At 43.0% G+C, this 22,874-nt stretch overlaps 1 protein-coding gene across 3 annotated transcripts in view; it reads right to left on the bottom strand.

Annotated features, from left to right (window-relative positions):
* The window catches only part of RTTN (rotatin), a 108,956-nt gene extending 88,004 nt beyond the window's left edge, over window positions 1–20,952 (bottom strand). For 2 of the 3 annotated variants that reach the window (XM_069569152.1, XM_069569154.1), the window contains exons 1-11: window positions 20,582–20,937; window positions 20,069–20,256; window positions 19,053–19,230; window positions 17,085–17,174; window positions 14,962–15,055; window positions 13,698–13,812; window positions 12,597–12,747; window positions 8,398–8,563; window positions 6,297–6,475; window positions 3,497–3,612; window positions 79–249 (exon numbers count right to left, since the gene is read on the bottom strand). In XM_069569152.1, coding sequence (XP_069425253.1) covers window positions 79–249; window positions 3,497–3,612; window positions 6,297–6,475; window positions 8,398–8,563; window positions 12,597–12,747; window positions 13,698–13,812; window positions 14,962–15,055; window positions 17,085–17,174; window positions 19,053–19,230; window positions 20,069–20,256; window positions 20,582–20,612 — 1,479 coding nt within the window. In that variant the 5' untranslated portion in view covers window positions 20,613–20,937. Of the gene's footprint in view, window positions 1–78; window positions 250–3,496; window positions 3,613–6,296; window positions 6,476–8,397; window positions 8,564–12,596; window positions 12,748–13,697; window positions 13,813–14,961; window positions 15,056–17,084; window positions 17,175–19,052; window positions 19,231–20,068; window positions 20,257–20,581 lie in introns of all 3 variants that reach the window. The other variant, XM_069569153.1, reaches the window with a different exon arrangement.
* Window positions 20,953–22,874: the final 1,922 nt, after the last annotated feature.

The raw sequence follows: 22,874 nt of genomic DNA, 5'->3' as shown, positions 1-22,874 counted from the left end.
TGTGAAATGATCAGAAGGAATTACAACAGGGACCGTAACACCCAGTAAACTACAACTAAGCCACACTACCCGCCTTACCTTTTCCACAGGGAGCAGCGTCTGCAGGAGCCGGACGGCAAACAGCGAGATGCTGACAAAGGCCATCCTGTGGTGCACAACCAGCGCCTCCGGCTGCTCCAGACTGACGCTGCTTTTATGGTAGCACATGGTGTCTCCAAGGGACGCCAACACCACGAGCAGCTTCTCTTTCTGCAAACGTTTAAACACCAATCAGGGACCACAGTCAACTGCAGGGGCCAGTATGCAAACATCATGGAGAATGACATAAAATGTCATCATTAAATAACACAAATGTACTCCTCTCGGTAAGAATAAACAATACATGCTGAGATTCCTTTAATGGCAGGAGAGAATAAGCAGCACACCTAAATTTTTTAAAAGCTACAAGTTTTAAGAAATTAACATGATGAACTCTAATAATAAACAAAACATAAAACCTTAAGGGACCATAAATTCCTCCTAGTTTCTCATGCTTAATTGTTCCAACTTTGAACATTACATGTAAACCTCCCATCCAGTAACTTACTGGACTTATTGTCTCCTGAACACAGTCCTAAGTATGTGGGGGAAAAGGCACTAGTTTAGGAGACATGGTCTCTGCCCTCAAAGGGATCCCAAATTTGCTTAAGACATGAAACAGGCACAGCCAAATAGTTTAAAAAACAATGAAATATTACATTATATAATCTCTCTTCAGGGAACAAGGCCAATTTAGAGCAAATGTTCCACCATCATAAATTTCTAGATAGCTTACGACTCCAACAGTAGTTGTATCTTTTAAACTGAAAGGTACAAGTAAAGTATGAAGAGACAAGACTGGCAAATCATAACAACATGTATCTATAAACGTCCTGCTAAAAGGACAGTGTTAGGAGATGGCAGAAGAAAAAAAAAACACTGTGGTTCTCATCTCAACTTTCCACAGAAAAGATATGAAAACTAAAATGAAAAATGATTTATACAAAGTAAACCTGTCACATGGATCATTCGATAAATCTAAAATATGGCACCAAAAAAACCCACCTACAAAACAGAAACAGACTCACAGACAAGAGAACAGACTTGTGGTTGTCACGGGGGAAGCGAGGAAGAAAAGGGATGAAATGAGAGTCTGGGCTTGGCAGGTGCCAACTATTCCATTTAGAATGCGTAAACAACAAGGTTTTGGTGTACAGCATAGCGAACTATATTAAATATCCTGGGATAAGCCATAATGGAAAAGATTATTGAAAAAAAGAAAGTATATATGTGTATAACCGAATTAGTTTGCTGTGTAGCAAAGATTCAAACAGTGCCATATATCAACTACACTTCAAGTAAAAAAATTAGCGTAGTGAAATATGAAAGAAATCTCTAAGGTATAAATAATGAATAATTCAGAACAAAAGAATTCGATAAAGTGGTAACTGTCTATTGATGAAATGCGTAATAGACAGTAAAGACGCAACACAAATGAGTCTTTGTGGTCTGAATAATACAAATATCAAGCAAAACCTGAAGTTGGATTTTAGGTTTTAACTCAATCTTTTTCAACTTAATAAATTAAACAGATATAAACTTTGGTTCAATTACCCTTCTTGAGCCCTTACTGGATACCAAGCCCCTCTCTCTAGAATCTTTCACAATCCTCACAATTTCACTTGAACTTCAACCAGCAACTCTTCTAACAAACCGGGAAATCTAAGTTACCAGCTCACAGCAGGTCAGGCAGGAATTTAGAAGGAATGAGTAAGAAAGAAGGAGCAAAGACTGCTTTTCGTGACAATGAGTGACAGCAGTGACAGAGAGGAAAAGGGCAAAAGTTGAAGAGAAGCAGCCCCAGGAGTCTGGAGTCAGCTGGCAAGGGGAAGAGAGCCTCACTCCATGAGCCTAACTTACCAGGCCAATAAGGAAAAATAAACACAACTTCCTAGGGAGGCAGAGGAGAGATGACATCCTTCAAGTCTTCTAACGTTTACAAACTTATCAATAAATTTTAAATTTTAACAAAATATAACAATTTCAATGAAAATATTTTATTTGCTTCAAGTGAAATAAAAATATTCAATTTATAGAGAAAAAAATTCCTTTGACTATGTTTACACAAACTGAGTTATGGGATTTCATGAGTGTTATTAGCAATATTTGGAAAGCTCTAGAGAATTTATTACACATCTTCAGGTATTCAATTACTGAACTGCTCAACTTTTATTATATTGTTCCTTTAACGACACAACAAAAATATACCTCTGTTCTCTTTTTAAACTTTGAAAGAGTAAGGACATTAAGAAATTCTACATAATTGTCTGCTTCTATTAATATATAGCCTAAAGGAATGAGACTTTTTTTCCTAGGGAGCATTTTTTTCTTTTTAAATAAGTGGATCAAATATAATTTCAAGCAGTACTGTTTTATTTAACATTTCTAACATACCAATTGGCTCTTGTACAACAGATTTAACCTTTAAAGTAAAAATAATTCATTGAATCATAAAAGATCAGCAGCCAAAAGTTAAAAGTGAATGACTAACTTTTACAGATAAATGCTCTGGCCAAGAAATTTAAGCTATTTTAAGAAGCAACTGATAAAACATTCTTCACACTTCTCAGGAAAAACTCACTTGTTGAAAATCTTCAATATGTGAAAATCTTCTAAAAGTACTACAAAATAGTGGGATAACCTTAAGAACGATCAGAAAACTAAGATTAAGAACTATAATCCCTATTTTATAAACAAGGAAATTGAAGGGCACAAAACAATTTATTAAACCTATTGTAAAAGATTTAAATCCTTTTTCTTCTCAAGAGATTTGTGTATATTGAAAAATTGGGGGATTTCTTCACACATAGATGCTGGTATAAAGTAAACCAGGATTTTATTTAGTTTTTCTGTTTTAACGTCTATACACAACGATTTCAAGCAGCCTATAGCAAAGATCAATAAAATGTAGACAGATCTAGGTAGGTCAAAATAACATAAAGAGGAAAAAATGGTAACTCTAGGAAGCAATATATACATTTTTATGACTAATAAATTTTACTTCCAATTCTCTGATGAAGGCAAAAAAAAAGGAAAAGTGAGGCATAAGTTACAAATTTACATTAATAGAAAAACAGAACACCAGTTCTACCCAGAAAAGCAAGCTCATTCGATGATAATTTGAAATTAAAAGATATAAAAAAGCAAATGATTTATGATATACAGGAAATGTAAAAAATGATATGGTTTCCATTACATGGAAGCCTGCATTAAGTGTAACTGAAGTGACTTAGCAGCAGCAGAATCTCTTGAGAAATAGTCGATTCTAGACACTGCAAAATAAGCCTGGGATCTACTGCATCTAAAACAAAGAAAGATTTCAAAGGCTAATGAGACAATGAAGCCAGCTTGAAAGGACCAAGATAAAACAGAAGACTGATACTGTTACCCACGCTGCAAGGAAAACCTTGAGTCTCACCATATCTATTGCAAAAAGACTGCTGTCATCCCACAGATGTGCTGAAATCGCTTCACCAATAAGCACCACAACTTCTGCGAGCAACTCCAGAACTCTTATTATCATCTGTCTACTACCTGGGAATACAAACAGGAGAAAGAAGGGGAAAAAGTTAACTTCTGGGTAAAGCTGAATAGCATACTGTTCAATCCTCTGGTTAGCTAATGCCCCCAAATTCCTATTTCTCTTCTTATTTTTTGGTGTCTTTAGAACTGTTAAAAGAGAGATGACTAGGGAAACCACAGTATACAGTCACTATTAGGCTTCTGTTTCAATCGTAACACTATTCAGCTACAAAAAAAAACAAATGTGCTCATAAGTAGGAAAGATAGCCAGGAAGAGAATAACAATATAACTAAAAGCACTGTGAGACAGAGTAAAGTAAGTTTTCAAATTCAGAGACCATCCACGTTACATGTAATATGTTGACAAGGCACAGGTCAGTTGAGAAGATATGGTCTAATAAATTCCCCACTTAGGACTAGGAGGTTTAAGCCTTGTCATGAATTAGTAGTTTCCCACACAAGAGTTTGGGAAACCTACCCTCACCTTAAACTCTAAAAACATTCCAGAAAACAGGGTGCTGTTAACGCACCTGAGCAGCCTCCTTCTCCACAGAGAAAGAACAACAAAGGAATTCCACCACCCATAATCCTAAGTGAGTATTCAATCAGGACTTTCCTGCCCCACATACCAAAGGTCAATTTCTAATGAATGAGAGTAAAACAAACTACCAGATCATGAGGGCCCAGATCAATTGCTTCACTGGAACAGCTGGAGCAAATTCTCTTAGAAATCTCTTATGACATTGAACAATTACAAATTAAGCAATAATGTGCCTTTACCAAAGGGCAAGAGAACATTTAGAAAATTTTATGTACCATGATACAGCTTTATAATTATCAATCTGACTTTCTACAGCAAATTAAGAAAAGGTTAAATGCAAAACCATTAAATCTAAAAGTGTTCTCCTCAGTACACCATGCAGACAAACATATACACCTGATGCTGAAGAAGTTCAGGTATTCCTTCATGTCACTTTATTAGTAAATGAATTAATCTGTTCTCCTCCCTCCCGAAGCAGAGTTCTCCAGTCAGTAAGAAGTTAAGGTATACTGTTCTCAGAATAAAAAATAAAAATTGTTAATGTTTCCAAATATACACTTACCTCCTGCCCCTTCCACATCACTTCCAAGCAAGCAAAAAATAGCCACAGGACTTATAGAACCATTAGCGTGGGATACACTTATCACTCAGCCAGTATAAAGCAAACAAAGCAAAATTTATCTTGTGTTTATATTTTGACAAGTTTATCAATTACTTAAAATGTATACACTTAGAGAATACAAATACAAAGGAGACTGCAAATGTTCCTTTACCTTGCAAAGTGTTAAGTGCATGGATTTTGGTCTCAGAACTGAAGTTCAAGTCTCTGGTTTTTGCTGTCTGACTTTGGATGAGTTTCTAAAGCACTCTAAACCTCAGCTTCCTTGTAAAACAGGGAGAAGAGCAGTAACTACCACTGAGGGGTGAACTGAATAGGCTGGTGTGAGGAGCACGTGGAATAACATGCACCAGACCCTGTTCGGAGAGGGCAATGGCACCCCACTCCAGTACTCTTGCCTGGAAAATCCCACAGGTGGAGGAGCCGGGTAGGCTGCAGTCCACAGGGCTGCTAAGAGTCGAACACGACTGAGCGACTTCACTTTCACTTGTCACTTTCATGCATTGGAGAAGGAAATGGCAACCCACTCCAGTGTTCTTGCCTGGAGAATCCCAGGGACGAGGGAACCTGGTGAGCTGCCATCCATGGAGTCGCACAGAGTCGGACACAACTGAAGCGACGCAGCAGCAACAGCAGACCCCATCCAGCAGCTGAGCACAGCGGGCCTTGGTGTGTGGTAACCTGCCCTGGACATTGGCCACGCTATTCTTTCTCCAGGAAGATCACAGCCAATTCCCAGAGTTCACTGCAGGACATCTGCGCAAACCTACCCAGCATAGTGGTAAGGAAATGTCATTCCAGAAGGTCTGGGTTTTCTGAACTCTGGTTTGTTTTTTAAGAGGAAGCTATTACTGCAAAGGTACAGTCCAGTGTTGGGACTGTTCTGGTTTTTAACATGTCCCCATCACTCAGGCTTCCCTCATAACTCAGTTGATAAAGAATCCGCCTGCAATGCAGGAGACCCCAGTTTGATTCCTGAGTCAGGAAGATCCACTGGAGAAGGGATAGGCTACCCACTCCAGTATTCCAGCCTGGAGAATTCCATGGACTGTATAGCCTATGGAGTCACAAACAGTCAGACACAACTGAGCGACTTTCACTTTCACTTATCACTCAAGTCAAAACTGAGTGGGAAGAGTGAACAACTGGAAGCAACTCAAAAAATCTCTAAAGAGCAAAACCAAGGAGTTTTTCTTTTGGTCTATTCCTGCCAGTCCATCTTCTCTAACTCACTTCAGTTGTGCTGTTTTCTTTCTCACTGCTTACCTTTAAAATAGCCACACACAAGTGGATGTCTGTGCCATAAAAGGCCAGAAGTGAAAGGGGACACTCTATCTGAACAGTGTTCCGTGACATCCACGTTTAACTGAAAGACAATAAAGCCCTTACTAAGTCCTCAGTAATGTAAACTCACTAAGTAAATACAGATTTTTAAAGATCGTAAGACAGAAGGTGAAAAAGAGAAAAACGAGAGTCCTAGAAAACAGAAACAAACACAAAGCGCACAGGCGAGCTCTGGCCCCAAGGCCCACCGACCTGTCCTCAGGAGGGGCGTGGCGGCCTCCAGGAGGGAGGCGCAGAGCTGGGGCAGGCTCAGCTGCTGCAGCTGCAGCTCCAGCGTGTCCTCCGCCAGCTCCGGCAGGTCCACGGGCGCCAGGTCCAGAGGCGAGGGGGCAGAGACCCGCGAGCTGACGTGAGCGTGGCTGCTACTCCCACTGTAAAGCAAGCAAAGACAATCACGACCCTGGGGTGGGGAAACCGCCTGCAGACAGACTACTGCACGGCTGCTGTCTGCCTTATTAAGCAGCTTCGAACTGGGCTCGACTATACTGTTCCATGGAACAACTGTGGTCAGACTGCTAGAAACCTTGACAAGTTTATGACATTAAACTCCATAAAGATGGCTCAAAATTGTAAGCGAAACCAAGAATGCATTTATATTTTGTTCTTCAAACTGATATTCTCCAAACATGTCAACATTCCTGTAGCAATAATAGACATAAGTACTGAAAACCCATCCACCTCTAAAGGAAAGCAAACAGATTCATAGCAAAGTTCTTCCATAACTTATAAAGGCAAAAACTAAATAGTTCATATGGCTCCCTAGACTTTCTGTGATTTTCACCAAATGTTCGAACGAAGCCAATGTTAGCAACTGAAGAATGCAAGAAAATGCCAGAAAAACATGATGAGAAATGGATTACTTTATTTAGGACGGTCAACATCATATGATTTTGAAAATGTACCCAAAAGTGGAACATCCCATCTTTCTTAGCTTTATTTAAAAAAAAAAAAATTTTACCTTGGGTATACAGGGTGGGGTGGGGATCAAAGTGCCATAGAAAGGCTTGAAACATCATGTTTACAAAGCATCCCAAAATGTTGACTTTTGATGTTACCCACAGCTGAAGCTGAATCACAGAGACAGACTGACGCTACTGAACACGTACAATTTAATACACGTTGTCATTCCTTCAGCAATTTACCAAGCATCCAAAAACATGGAAATGAGCTGGGCTTCTCTCTAACTCTGAAAGAGGCTGGAAGGAAGTTCACTCAGGAGTGAAAATTTAAAGCACGCAGCACACTACTTACAGCTCAGAGAACGAGCTGAGGAGGAAAACCACGCTGACCAACAGCAGCCGCGCTTTCAGCAGAGGAGCCATCTCGGACCGCACTGCCCAGCCCCTGTGCAGTGCAAACTGGGGTTGGCCCCCAGCCCTCCCAGCCTCAGGTTTGTCTATAAAATGATGATAATAATCATTCCAATCATAGCACAGGACTCCTATGAGGACACCACAGGAGACAAAGCACGTGAAGCCCTTGAGGTAACACCAAGAACACAGCAAGCATGAGTCGGTGTTAGCCTGGAGCGGCCACACTAGTCATGTCAGGAGAAAAGAATCAGGCCGACACACAAGTGTTGGTCTCAGGGAGCATTCAGTGTAACGAATCTAAGGAAGAGCCTAAGAGGTTTTTAAGATGCTTATAGCCTAAGGATGAGGTAATACACAAACACCGTGCCAGTTCCTTTAAGGAAACGATGTGCAAAAATCTTCTTTGTACAAACAAATAAATAAAACACCATAAACACCATGAACTCTGCACCTTGAAGGGGACTTTGTTTTAATTCTCCAATCATTCCCTTAAACAGTAAACACCAATATATTTAAATTACAATTAAATGAAACCCAGAAGTGGGTTTCATTAAAATGTTATCAAGATGTATCCAACATTTAAAAACTATGCTCTTAAACTAGATCACAGTCCATTTGTGGCTGCTACAAACAATTCAGTGGGTCAGAATCACCATTTTCTTGACAAAATAGAAATGAACAAATAATGCAATTCACTCTGTAATATGCAAAATCAGAGAATAGTTCTGTGAACATTTTGTTTTGGTGTACGGACACAGGGACACACACACACACACACATACTCAGGGTATATGTCTGTGCTTTGAGTGCTGGGTTGCAGTATAATACTTATTTCTTACTGGAGGTCATGGTCAAAGTATGAAAGCCACTGGTTAACACAAGACCAACATCTGAGTTAACGCTTCAAAAGATAAGACAGAGGAGAAAGGCGATCTCCCTCTAGCACTGACACGCGCTAGAGCTCCCTCGGCCCCGGTCACCTGGAGGACACGGCGTCCCAGTCCTGGCCGTCCCCCCGCGGCCGCTGACCCGTGCGCCCCACCACGGAGGGCCGCGGGCTGCTGCTTCCGGGAGACGGGTTCTGGGAATGCGGAGCCGCCCTGGCGTCAGGACAGTAAGACAGGGAAGAGTTCTGGGACACGGCATCTGAGGGAGAAAAAATAAAATTACTCCCTGGTACAGACAAATGACTGATTATGAGCTTTTTGTCATTAAAAAAAAATGGAAATAGTAGAAATGCTTCTCTGAGGGAAAAGTGAAGGTCAACCTTTTCGGCAGTGCTCCCTTAGCACGTGAGGTTCATATGAAACTGACCTGATTACACAGAACCTTCTAGCCAGCACCGTTCACCTACAACATCAGAAACCAAACCATCTACTCTCCTGCTTAAAGCCCTCTTAGAGACCATACCTCAAACCATGTGCAAAAATGAGCTCAAAATGAATTAACAACCAAAATATGAGTTAAAACCATAAAGCTCTTTAGCAGAAAACATAGGGGTGAATCCTCATGACCTTGGATTTATAACGAATTTTTAGATAATACAGGAAAAATACAAACAAACAAAGAAAACAGAGATAAACTGGACTTTATCAAAACTTTAAACTTGTATGCATCAAAGGACATTATCAACAAAGGAACAACCTACAGAATGGGAGAAAAATATCTGCAAGTCAAACACCTGCTAAGGATTTAATATCCAGGATATATAAATAACTCCCAAAACTCACAACAAAAAAAGTCAAATATCCCAACTTAAAAATGAGCAAAAAACTTTGATGGACATTTCTCTAAAAATCTATGGCCAATAAGCACACGAAAAGTCACTAGAGAACCCCTAGTCATTAATTAACAGCCATTAGGGAATCAAAACCACAATGAGATACCACCTCACTCCTAGTAGGATGACTATGATTAAAAAGAAAAAACTGTCAGAGAGGCTGTGGAGAAACTGGACGCCTCATACACTATTGGTGGGAATGTAAAATTGTACAGCCACTGTGGAAAATATTTTGGTGGTTCTTCAGAAAGCTAAGGGCTTCCCAGGTGGCTCAGCAGTAAAGAATCTGCCTGCTAATGCAGGAGACAGATTTGATCCCTGGGTCGAAGATCCCCTGGAGAAGGGAATGGCTACCCACTCCAGTACACTTGCTTGGAAAATCCCATGAACAGAGGAGCCTGGCTGGCTACAGTCCATAGGGTCGCAAAGACTAGGACATGACTAAGCATGCACACACACAGAGAGACAAACAGAAGTAGCACAAGACTCAGTATGTCTCTTCTTGGGTATACACCCGAAAGAACTGAATGCAAGGACTTGAACAGATATGCCAATGTTCACGAGAGCATCACTCAATAGTCAGAAGCTGGGAACAACCCCCACATCCATCCACAGATGAATGAATAAATAAAACGTGGTGTGTACATACAATAAAATATTATTCAGCCATAAAAGTGAATAAAGTTCTGACATCTGCTACAACATAGATGAACCTTGAAAACACTAAACTAAATGAAATCAGCCAGAAAAATATTGTATGATCCCATTTAAATGAAGAACCTAGCCAGAAAATAGGTTAGAGATTAGCGGGGGCTGCAGACGGAAGGAGAAATGGGGGTTCTGCTGTGCTCACAGAGTCTCCGTTCAGGATGAAGAGAAAGGTCTGGAAACACAGGATGGTGATGAGGGCGCAGCAGCATGAATGCAGTGAGCGCACCAAACTGCATGTTTATAATGGCACAGTTTATGCCATGTGTATTTTACCGTAATTTTTTTTAAAGAATTAGGTAAAACAAAGACATCTGCGGAGGGAGGAACAATAACAACTCTCCAAGAGCCTCTCACTGCACTTCAAAGAAAATACAAAGTCATACCAAGAGCTGCAAATCCCAATACCCGCTGCCCCAGGCCACCTCCCGCCTTCCCCTCCTGCACCCCCACCTAGTTAACCACCTCACTCACTCCAGCCTGACTTCTGCTCCTCAAGCAGGTCGCCCTTGTGCCTGAGGCCTCTGCTGCTGCTGCTAAGTTGCTTCAGTCATGTCCAACTATGTCTGACCCCACAGACAGCAGCCCACCAGGCTCCTCCGTTCCTGGGATTCTCCAGGCAAGAACACTGGAGTGGGTTGCCATTTCCTTCTCCAATGCGTGAAAGTGAAAAGTAAAAGTGAAGTCACTCAGTCATGTCTGACTCTTAGCGACCCCATGGACTGCAGCCTACCAGGCTCCTCCACCCGTGGGATTTTCCAGGGAAGAGTACTGGAGTAGGTTGCCGAGGCCTCTGGCCTCCCTGAATTCTCCTCCTGCAGCCCCTCAAATGGAGGTTCCTACTCACTGTCAGGCCACCTCCTCCTGGAGGCCCTCCCTGACCATCCTACCCAGGTGACCCGTCTCCCGGGTCACGTTCTGTCACAGCACCCTTCCTATCCCCTTCAGGCACGACCTACCTGAACACTCCTGTGTTTGCGGCCTGTACCAGCCTTCCACAGCATAAGCTCCAACAGGTGGCACCACACTTGCCCTGTTCAGTGCTTCACCTCTAGAGCTGTGGCCCCCAACCTTTCTGGCACCAGGAGCCGGTTTCATGGGAGACAGTTTTTCCAGGGACGGGAGGCCACAGGTGGATGGATGGTTTCAGGATGATTCAAGCACAGTGCACGTACTGTGTGCTTCACTTCTAACATATTGCCGCCACTGATCTGACAAGAGGTGCCGCCACCCCTGATCTGACGAGAGGTACCCCTGCCCACAAGCACTGGTTGGCACAGAATCGGTGATAAACATTTATTTAATAGATGAGTAAGTCTTCTGATTTATCTACTACTTTAACCAACCAAATTGCACTTAACTCTTTCTCTGATGAAATATGGGGTACCCACAAGCTCTCAAGAATGTTACTGAGGAAACTCCAGGTCCCCTGAAGTCCATAATAAAGCTGATATAAAGCATAACTATTCAAGTAGCACAGGATCAGTGATGCTCTCAACAAAACAGGTCTTAACTATGAGCATGACAAGTCACTGTAATTAAACATTCAACTTTCAATGGATACTGCACAAGAATACAGAAACCCTGAACTGAAGTGCGGGTGTGACAAGGCCAGCCCAGAGTGCTCCTGGTGGCCATTAGGTGGTGCTCTTTCCCTGAGGAGTCTGGCACTGCTACCATATTAACCACCTATACCACAAGTTGCATTAAAATAGTTTCCATAAAATACAGACAGGTATTTTTCAAACCGAACAATTTCTTAACACAACGTATAACTTGCTAAAATGCCCAAAGCCCTACGTGATCAGCTGGACTTACAATCCCAGTCCTTAGTTCCTATCGCCACTGCACGCATGGGAGAAACACATCGTGCAGAAGTCTCATATCAAAAAAGAGGACGCGGGGACTTCCCTGGCCACCCAGGAAACGCCTGGCAATGCAGGGACGCAGGTTCCCTCCCTGGAACAATTAAGATCCCACATGCCGGGGTGAAACTAAGCCAGTGTGCTCCGAGAACCCAGCCCGCGAGCCACAGTGAGAGCGTCCACATGCTGCGACAAAAGATCCCAAGGTCCCACATGATGAGGAAGACCCGCGTGCTACAACTACAACGAGACACAGCCAAACAAACAGAAATACAGCTACGACCAGACACAGCCAAACAGAGAGAAATACAGCTACAACCAGACACAGCCAAACAACAAACACAAATACAGCTACAACCAGACACAGCCAAACAAACAGAAATACAGCTACGACCAGACACAGCCAAACAGACAGAAATACAGCTACAACCAGACATAGCCAAACAACACACACAAATACAGCTACAACCAGACACAGCCAAACAAATACATCTACAACCAGACACAGCCAAACAGAAATACAGCTACAACCAGACATAGCCAAACAAACAGAAATACAGCTACGACCAGACACAGCCAAACAAACAAATTTTTTAAACAAAGTTAATGAGTTCATTCTGTTTAAAGAAAAAAAAGGGGATGGGCTCATGAGTTCTTCCGTCATTAATACACTGTTTTCAAAGATTAATTTGATAAACACTCAGGATGGGGCATTTCCTCTGTGAACATGTACACACACAGTAAGCCTGACAGTAAGTACAATGGGGAGTTCTTGGAAGAATCTACAAACACCACCAGTGCACAGGGAATAAACAAACAGAAATACCTTGTTTATTAGAGAAGAAACTTGGATCTCTGTGGAAATTGAGTCTGTTTCTTAAACACGTGCATAGCTGCTGCAGGCAGGACACTGACTGTAATGCCAGACGATGCTTCCCGTCTCCTCCAAAGGCCAGTTTCAACAGAGATAAAAGGCTCTGAAATGAAGAGTGAGGAAAACGACCATGGGAACAAAGTGCTCAACTGCAAAGACAGACACAAAGCTTACTCAAGGTTAAATGGACAATCAAAGAAATCACAATAAGGTGCCAAACATTTATAAGAAAGAAGTGGCAGAAACGGGTAAAAATGACAGCGTACTGCTGGAAGACGGGTTGAAGAACTAATTTAAAAGGAACAGTCAGCGTTTCTCATTTCTGAACTGTTAGTTGAGTACCTATCCCGAAGAACACAGGAAAAAAGTCAACATTCGAGACATTGTTACAGAGTATTTTTTTTTTTTAAGTACAGCAAGGCTTTTTCATATCAAACAGCCAAATCATTTGGCATGTTTTGCTGATTAACAGCTGTTCCTCTGCTATCACTTGGAGCTGGGACAGCATGTATTCACAGCCGCCACTCACAGCACCCATCTCAGCCTGGTAACTGCAGAGCAAGGGTGCCGGGCCTGACCGGACGCTGTGGACAGGCTGCAGCCCAGAGCAGGCTCCAGCATCTCTGCCGCACATGGGTGTGGCAGGCTGCAGCCTGGCGCCTAGAAGGCAGCCACACTGCTCACCTCTGCCGTCCCCACAGCAGCCGGCACTGCATGTTCGAACCCACACGCTCAGAGTGAGTCTCACTGATCAGACTGGTCACGGCCACCCAACGTCAGTGCCCCACGTCTGTCCTCCCCATCAAGTGACCCATCAATGGTGAGGCCAAGGTGGCCAAACTGGACTGAGTGTGCCAAATGAGACCATTGCCCATCAGGAGAACAACCTCTGTCCAAGTAAGTTAGAGAATAATGGGTCTGAAAAGTCCGGTAGTTCATTATCTAAATATGAGAGTGTACACTTGCCTCCCAAGGATTCCTACTTTGCACAATGTGTTTCACTGCAAAAAGTCCCCTATTTCAAAATCTAAAATAATTACAGAGGAAACGCACCTGAACAATTTTTGGCCTTTGAAGGAATATCTCAGCAGGAAAATCTTGCATGATAACATCTTTCAACAGTTCACAGGAGTTCCAGATTACAGTGTGGTTACTACTTCTTAAAGAGCTACAAAATATACAAAATACAGTCTTTATTTTTAAAAAATGTTTATCCATGCCAGATTCTATGGAACCAGGCAGCATAATGACCCTATCAGAACCCTTCAGGTCTCGGCTGATACATCGTCCCCTGGGAAACCTTCCCAGCTCTCCTCCCTAACCAATGAGCAAGCCTGGGCGAGGTGTTCTTTCACGTGCCCAGAATTTGTGCTGCAGTTACTGCCTGTTGACTTTGCAGGCCCCTGGGCCCTCCTCAAGAGCAGGGACATCACAGTGCCCACCGCTGTGTGCCCAGGGACCATCACAATGCCATGAAATGAGGTCAATGAAATCTGCTAAATGAATTAGGAAATAAAACAGAGGAAATCAGAGTAGATCCAGAATTAAATTCTAGGCATTAGATTCCTTACTGCTCTTCCCTACCCAACGCAGAACTGACAGATCAATGCCACCCGGGCCCAACCCCAGCTGCATGCAACCTCTTCAGCATGTTTTTCCAAAAAAATTCACTGCAGGCCTAGAACGGCCATCATCAGAAGTCACTTAATAGCATCCCCCTATTTGGTCCAAACTCTAGACATTGATCTTTATTTTTCAGACTCTCACCAAAACAAGGCAGACAACACATTTGGTGTGACATTCATTGAAATTAAGTTTTAGCAAAAAGTGAAACTAGACACTCTCCAAACTTCTAGATATCATCTCTCTATTTTGAGGATTAGTGACCAAATAAAATCCATTACATAAGATCAGATCAGAGGTCTCCAACCTTCCCCTAACAGAGTCCATGTTTTGAAATATACTGTCTACTAAAAAGACTGCATTTATGTTTAATTGCTCCATTTTTATACACCAAGGGCCTAAGCAATGGCCAGCTAATCTGGTTGATAAGAGATGACTCATGTCACCAAAGCATGCACAGGATTCCAAGCACATAAAAGAAACTTGATGTGAAGCCTGATTAAAGGCAAAGGGGAATTTTCTGGCTTGCTTTTTGAAATACTGAAAATCATTCATATATTCCCATTACTACCAACCACAGCCACTTTTAGAATCTTTTTTTTTTTTCCTGATGAAAATGTATAGCAATAACTCTCAGACTTCATGGCTACAAATACCAGAAGCCAAAACACCTGCCATACATCGGGCATAGTACCTTTCGTTGGACGAGAGAACATGTCTGTCAGCTGCAGTCAGGGGGAGCCAGGGGAAAGTAGAAAACTTCAAACACTTCGCAGTCCGATTCGCTGCTAACGGAAGAGCAAAACATAAGGCAGCGAAGGAGGCAACGTGGACAGATTTGCAATGTTCCGAGGAACGCTTTGCCTTCAAAACAAGTCCCCAAATAAAGTTACAGCTCACAGTTCCCTGAAGTATGTCAAAAAGATCAGCTGCAAATTTGTCTCCTCAAAGAAAAAATAACATCTCTTTTCACAATTTAAACACAATTCTTATTATTTTTAGAAACCAATATTGAACGACATTTACAGCAGCAACTATTTATTCTATCACGTGGCTACCCAGAACAAAGACCTTAAACAAAAAAGAAACTGGTATTTGGCGATCTCTAACTGTAGAAATTAAAAATGATATAAATGTAATCATACACTGTATTTAGTAAGTCAAGTTCAAATATCATAAATAGGGTTCGATATTTTAACAGTTACTCTTTGAGGATGACTTGAAGACCATAAGGTTAAAGATCAAATATCAGTGCTCAAACAAAATTAAAAGAAATCCAAGAAACCGAATGCAATTTTATACTACCCTCCTTCAAATTATTTTTAAACAGATCTTCTCGTGTACAACTTAAGGTGGCAACACAGAAGCCCTTCCAAATGGCAAATAGTCTTTCTGCCACATGCTTTAAAAAGAGCATGGGATTGCTAAATTCAGGTAATGATATTATTAAATTCCCAAACACAGCACAGTTGCTTCTTTCAAAACTGTTAACATAAAAGCAGGGCTTACCGTCTAAGAGAAAAGCAAGAGTTGGGAAGGACATAAAGATGCGTCTAAAAGAATCCACACCATCAAATCCACAAACTACAACTCACACAAAAATGCGTCACCGTCTCAGTCTTCCTGGATGCTTTCAACAGCTTCACTCAAATACCCCCCCTTCCCAGCCCTGGAGACACTCCCTTCCGATGTCTCCGGTTATCACTACATTAAGCCTCTCAGCCACAAACACAAAGAACTACCATATCAAACCTAAGCTCCCAAGAAATCTAACACAACTTTTACAGAAAGGAAAGGCCAAGTATTTTAACAGCTGAGCAAGTCTTCTGTTCCCTCTTACACTGTACTCAATCTGAGAATTTCTACAAAATCTTTTCTGTAACAGAGGGCTTCCAAACTGAGTTGCTCTGAATACTTGATGTCCATAGAAATATCACCGGAAACAGCCTTTTCATTTCAACTTCACAGGCAATAAAATATAAAGTTCACGCTCACTTAACCATGCCCTAACTGTGTCATCTACTACAAAGATTTTATCCTTTTCTAAGTCCAAAGGTCCTCACTAGTAAAATGGGGTTATTAAGAGTATCAATCTGGGACTCCATGAAGATTCACTCATTCATTCAAAAAATACATACTGAACACCTAGTGCATTTCCAGCATTGTTCCCCACACCCACACCAGACGAAGCGGTTCTTGTGGCTGCCATTAAGCTTACAACAAGGGAGACAAACAAGACGTAAATAAACACAGAGTTTAATAAACACATGTAAGAAGAAAACCAAAGACAGAGAAAAAGTGACCCTAGCTGGAGTCGTCAGGAAGGCCTCTTTGAGGAGGTGGCACGTGAGCAGAGGTCAGACACAGGAAGCCCTGGATGAGGTTCCCGGGAGAGGCTCTAAACCAGAACTCGCAGGTCAACCGATGTGGGGATAACGACAGAGGGAAAAACAAACGTGATCCAGAGTCTTTGGCTTGTGTCAGTGGATGGACAGTCCTGCTGGGTGAGCTGGAGAATTCACGAGGTGACGTGAATTCTCATGAGGTGACAGGGCACAGCTCAGCTCCTAACAGAGACTCCCCGCTCAACAAGCTCCAAGGACCTCGGCACCATTACCACACCCACAGGGCAGCTCAAAGGCAGTAAGAACAATTAAGTTGGACCCTTTAGACTATCCTAATCTAATTAGAGGAAATAAACAGTTTGGTGCTGAAACATTTAAGTCTGACCACAACATGTCTTCAGAACAATGAGGAAAAGTATATTATGTTCCAATTTCCGAGGTCAACAGTATCTACTTCACCACAGACACTCACCCACAGGTCGTGAAGGTATTTCTGTCTGCTGCAAAGTACTTTTCTCTTGAGGAAAATATCCTGTTACGATTTCAGGTTGATGCAGCAAATCTGAAAAGAAAATATATATATTATTAACGCATTACTTGCTGAAAGAAAAACTTGCTCTTTTCATATGTTAATGGTTTAAGTCTCTGGATCATTTTAAAAACTAAAAAAAATGCAGTTATGTTTCTCTGAATAATCTGTCCTCCTAAAGAGGGAAAAAATGTGACTGCTGAGTCAATTTCAAACTCAGGGAGTTTCTTCTTTTACTGTTAAGTAATTGCAATTATTTCTTAGAATGAAAACATGCACAATATACATAAAGAATTCGCTGCAAGGATTAATTCAAGGACTGTTCACCTCTGCTTCTTAGTCCATCTCTCTCCTCTTTTACGCCACATAGTTCCCCATCACTTCAATTTTCCATTCACGTTTTTAAGAAAAAAGTTGCCAAGGCAAGATTCAGGCACTACCTTTCAGTAACTCTGACTATCCCCTATCATACATGACCGCATATTCAGCACTTCAATTGTAATGAGACTGAGAATGAAGAAAAGGCTAAAACTCAATTTTGTAATTTTCCATTTGCAATTTTCATGCCAATGGTCCTCAGACTGATACAGATAACTATAAATTAGCCCACGACCACTCCTCTAACATTACCTGCAGGAACTACGTTGAAAATTCATGATATAAGATTATCCTTTCTTTGTTATGCCTTACAAAGAAATTCTAAAATACACTGTTAAAAATCACAATCACACAAGAATTCAGTAAATGGCAGCTGCTATTGTTATTTCCTGTTGTGAGCAGGCCCAAGGGTCACAGCAGGGACAGCAGAGCACTGCATAGAGAAACATCAAGTCTAACAGATTAAATGAGCAAAAACACACTTGTTTATACTTCTACTTCAATTTCATACTCAAGAGTATGAAAATCTTATACTTTTCACAAATTTCAGGAGCATTTGCTTTTCTTCACATCAATTTAAATGCTTTCCATGAGCAAGGAACTACTGGACATCAAATAGGAGTTCTGGGCTTAATAGACGCTGGGCTCTATGCTAAGTACTGTCTCACTTAACCCTCACAAAAATCTTGTAAGATGTTCTCGTTTATTGTACCTATTTCTAGAAGAGAAAACAAAGCCTAGAGGGACTGAGGCCCTTAGCCAAGACCACACAGCTAGTGGCAGACCTGGGACATAAATCTAGTCTCTTTGACTCTGATTTTAGCAGGTATACTAAATGTGTAGCTCATTTTGATTGTATCCCATAACAAAATCATGAGTATCACTATGAAGAACACAGTTCCAAAATGAAAGTATAAAACATTTAAAACAATGCCTGGCACTTAGTAATGAGTGCTCAATGAATATTTCTTATCGTTTAAAAAACAATCCGTCAAAGTAGTCTCACATAAAGAAAGTTACTTGCATCTTTTTATGCCCCTCAACCAAAAAGGCAAAATTACACAACTGTCCTCCTGTCTATAATGTTGGTGGTGTTAGTTGCTCAGTCGGGTCTGACTCTTTGCGACCCCATGGACTGTAGCCCGCCAGGCTCCTCTGTCCATGGGATTCTCCAGGCAAGAATACTGGAGTGGGTTGCCATTTCCTTCTCCAGAGGATCTTCCAACCCAGAGATTGAACCTGGGTCTCCTGCACTGCATGCAGATTCTTTACCATATGACCTACACGCAAGTCCCTGTATAATGTTAGAGGAGGAGAGTTATGGTCAAATTCATATAAATTAATACAAGAAAAGTAAGTTGTAACAGAGGAGCCTGGTGTGCTATAGTCCGTGGGGTCACAAAGAGTCGGACATGACTGAGCAACTACCACCACCACCACCAAGGTCCCTTTCCTTAGAATTAACCATTAGAAGCAATATATTAACAGAATGATTGATTAATTGACTTCATCAGTTTGATTTCAGAGAGTTACCAGTTTGACTGGTCTGATAAGATGAAGTATATGTTTCAGGAACTTCTGAAGGAAGACTAAAAAGTCCATCCAGAATGCCATCAATTTCCGCCTGCAGATTCGGCTCCACATTAGGGCGAAGTTTAGATAAGAATTCGACTGCACCAAGATCAACCAAATGCTGCACTGCTGGAGGATACTGCAATCAGAAAAGGAGAATCTTGAGAAAACCTACGAATATCAAAACCTCTAGAGTTTATGCTACAGCAAGTAAAACATGAAACTATTTTTGGTATATCAGATGTTCCCTTTTTAAAACATAAAACTTGCAATGATGTACATGACACACAGATTCATACAGACATATATGAAATATTCGGTCAAACTGACGAGAGAAAAGCCCAGACAATGAATATTAGAAATGCACATTATCAAACCCTACTTTTATTTATTAAACTGATTACTTCTCTCCACTGACACTGACCCTATCCTTTCCTACCTCCAACCACTCACAGGATGCCAAAGTAATAAGTACCCCCTACAACTGCACATGATTTATAAAGTTTGGAAACCTTAAACTAGCACTGAGCTATTCGACCCTGACAACTAACTACTCTCAAGACAGAAAAATAATCTGAAAACCAGGTATGAGAAACAAAACAGAACAACACGTGTGCTGTCTACCATCGGGATCTGTAACATCATCTTTCATGTGTTCTTTTATACAAAAGTACCTCTAATTTTTAACATGTAAACAACAGACCATAAGGGAAAACAGCATGACAAATAGTAACCTCCCAAGATGATGCCAAAATAAGGGGGACATCCCTGAACTCAGAAACCGTGTTAACTTCAGAGCATATGAGACCCTGGGAGGGTCAACATCACACATAAGAGGAAAGGAGGAAAATTATATACCCTGACGAATTAAAATTCAACATCTCCAGTTGTGATTCTTTTTTTAAAATTAATAATTTTCAACAGAAACTCCAACTAAGCGACTACGGAACACTTGCTTATTTCGAAGGGATGCTAACCTTAACCAGTCTGCTCAGCAGACCCAGGACCTCGTCCTTCATTGGGACGGACGGGAAATTGAACCATTCCAGCAAGTGGAGAAACAGCAGCCTGTGCGAAGCCAGGTCCGCGCCGCAAACCAAGCTGTGCTCGAGCTTGCAGAGAATACTCCTGAGCGCGCGCTCCCGGATCTCGGCCAGGGGGTGACCTGTCAAAGCAGCACAGCACACGTCTGTTTCCCGACCCCGAGAGCCGCCCGCCAAGGATCCCCCCCAACGCTTTCCCTATCCAGGCCGGGGGCGGCAGCCGGCTGAAGAGGCAAAGGAACAAGCCGGTTCCGTCTACACGCGCAGGCCGTGACGCGAACGCCCGGGTATCTACACCGAGTCCGACGTGGGTCCCCGGGGGGCTGCCCGGCCGCCACGGGAAGTCGTCGCCGCGGTGGCCCGGCCTCCGTGAGCGTGGCCCGGCCATCCTCGGCGAGCGGCCGCCTCAGCCGGGCGGCCCGGGCGCGGGGGGACGCGGACGGTTACCGAGTTTCCGGATGAGCCCGGTCAGGACCATCTCGTCTCTTCTCCACTCGCTCGGCCGCCGCCGGAGAATTAAACCGCCGCGCCACCGCGTCCGGCCACAATTACCGTCCCCCCGAGAAACACTGCCGCTCCGAAGGCGGGTTCTGCACCGTGGGCACGAAAGACCCAACGAGTGAGAGGTATACTCCGTGAGCTCTCCGCGCCCCCCGCACTGCCAGGAGAGCGTATACGGTCTCCACGGTTACGTATGCAGTTCTTAGACGGTGGTCTCCATCATAAGCACTGGACAGAGAGGGGACAAGCGGGGAGAGAACGGGCTTCGTGCTGTGCATCTCGGGAGTTGTAGTCTTCGCACTGTAGTGCCCCTTCCCGGAATTCCGGGCCCGCCCCCGCGCCCGCCTGTCCGAGGTTCCGAAATGCCCGCGGTTCCGGCCTGCCCGCGCGGGCTGCGGCGCGGGTTCTGCAGAAACTCAACCCCGCCCTGCGTCCTGCCTCCGCGAGGGCTGGCTCAGCACCCTGCCAGTCTGAATTATCACCTCCCAGAGAAGTCCAGCTCCCTTACCATTCAGAATGCAGGCTCGTGTTAGGATTACCCACCCTTACTTGCCTCCCTCCCGTGACTAAACGACCCAACGTCTTTAACTGTGGGATGTAACACATCCAGGTGGATGTAACCCGTCAAGTCGTGGTTCAGAGTAAACAAGTGGTAAAAGGCGTGAGTGCGGCGGAGGGGAAGTGCATAGGAGAGAAGGGGGCTGTAGAAAGAAAAGGACTGAGGAGGGGGTGGAATTCTTTTTGAATGCCACTGAGGTTGACTGCTGCACTTCGATCTCAACAGGAAAGAAAAATATATATATAGGCAATGGCAAAAGCGTTGACAACAAAACGAAATTTGTACAGTGATTTGCATTTTAGAGAACACTTTACCTCGGGGACCTGTTCATCCTGGGAAAAGGGATGTCGAGGCACCAATTCCCATTCTTATTTTGAAGGGAAAACAAAAGAGGCACTTAAAAATCTAAAGTTCCTGGCACACAGTCACATCAACTAGTAAGTGGCTGACTGAGGATTCGTTTCTTTGTCCCGTTTTTCGGAGTCGGCTACTTCTACAAGTGTATAGGTAAAACACACGCTTGTGGTGACATTTGAGCTGAATCTTGAGGGGTAAGTAGGAGTTTGGGCTTTGTTTGTTTGTTTTCCATGCAGTGAAAAGAGGTGAGAGAATTTCTGCCAGAGAAAACAATATATCAGTTCAGTTCAGTCCAGTCGCTCAGGCATGTCTGACTCTTTGCAACCCCATGGACTGCAGCACACCAGGACTCCCTGTCCATCACCAACTCCTGGAGCTTACTCAAACTCATGTCCATTGAGTCGGTGGTGCCATCCAGCTATCTCATCCTCTGTCATCCCCTTCTCCTGCCTTCAATCTTTCCCAGCATCAGGGTCTTTTCAAATGAGTCAGTTCTTCGTATCAGGTGGCCAAAGTATTGGAGTTTCAGCTTCAGCATCAGTCCTTCCAATGAATATTCAGAACTGATTTCCTTCAGAATGGACTGGTTGGATCTCTTGGCAGTCCAAGGGACTCTCAAGAGTCTTCTCCAACACGACAGTTCAAAAGCATCAATTCTTCAGTGGTTAGCTTTCTTTATAGTCCAACTCTCACATCCATACATGACTACTGGAAAAACCATAGCTTTGACTAGACGGACCTTTGTAATGTCTCTGTTTTTTTAATATGCTGTCTAGGTTGGTGATAGGTTTTCTTCCAAGGAGCAAGTGTCTGAATTTCACGGCTGCAGTGACCATCTGCAGTGATTTTTGGAAACAGTATATACAAAGGCCCAAAATCAGAGTGAGTCTGTCAGAGTCACTCTGAAAATGAGAAAGTCTTGGTGGCTGGATGAGGTCTGGGAGTAAGGGAAGGGGCAGCCGGCCTGCCAGTTCCTCTCCACGTGACCCCTCCAGTGGCTCTGCTCCGCTTGCCGGACCCTGCAAGTAATTTGTCCACGTGAAAAGGCTGCACCATCCAGGCAGCGGGGCCTCCAGCCCTGAGTTGACCGTGGCCAGTGAGAGGCACCAGGAGGAAATCGAGGGAGTGGGGAGGGGGGGATATTTAACCAAGACCCCACCAGCTGGGACCTAAGGTGGCCTGGTGCCCACTGAAAAAATATGCACAACTTAAAACACTGAGAGTTATGTTTTATTCGGTGGGAATTTTTAAAACTTCAAGCCCAAGAGGCAGAATCTCAGGAAAACCCTGAGAGAACTGCTCCAAGGAGGCGAAGGGGTAGCC

Source organism: Ovis canadensis, chromosome 23 (genome assembly GCF_042477335.2).
Source record: "Ovis canadensis isolate MfBH-ARS-UI-01 breed Bighorn chromosome 23, ARS-UI_OviCan_v2, whole genome shotgun sequence".
Classification (NCBI taxonomy): Eukaryota; Metazoa; Chordata; class Mammalia; order Artiodactyla; family Bovidae; genus Ovis; species Ovis canadensis.
The sequence above is the reverse complement of the archived record's forward strand: the minus strand, read 5'-3'. Positions and strand labels throughout refer to the sequence as shown.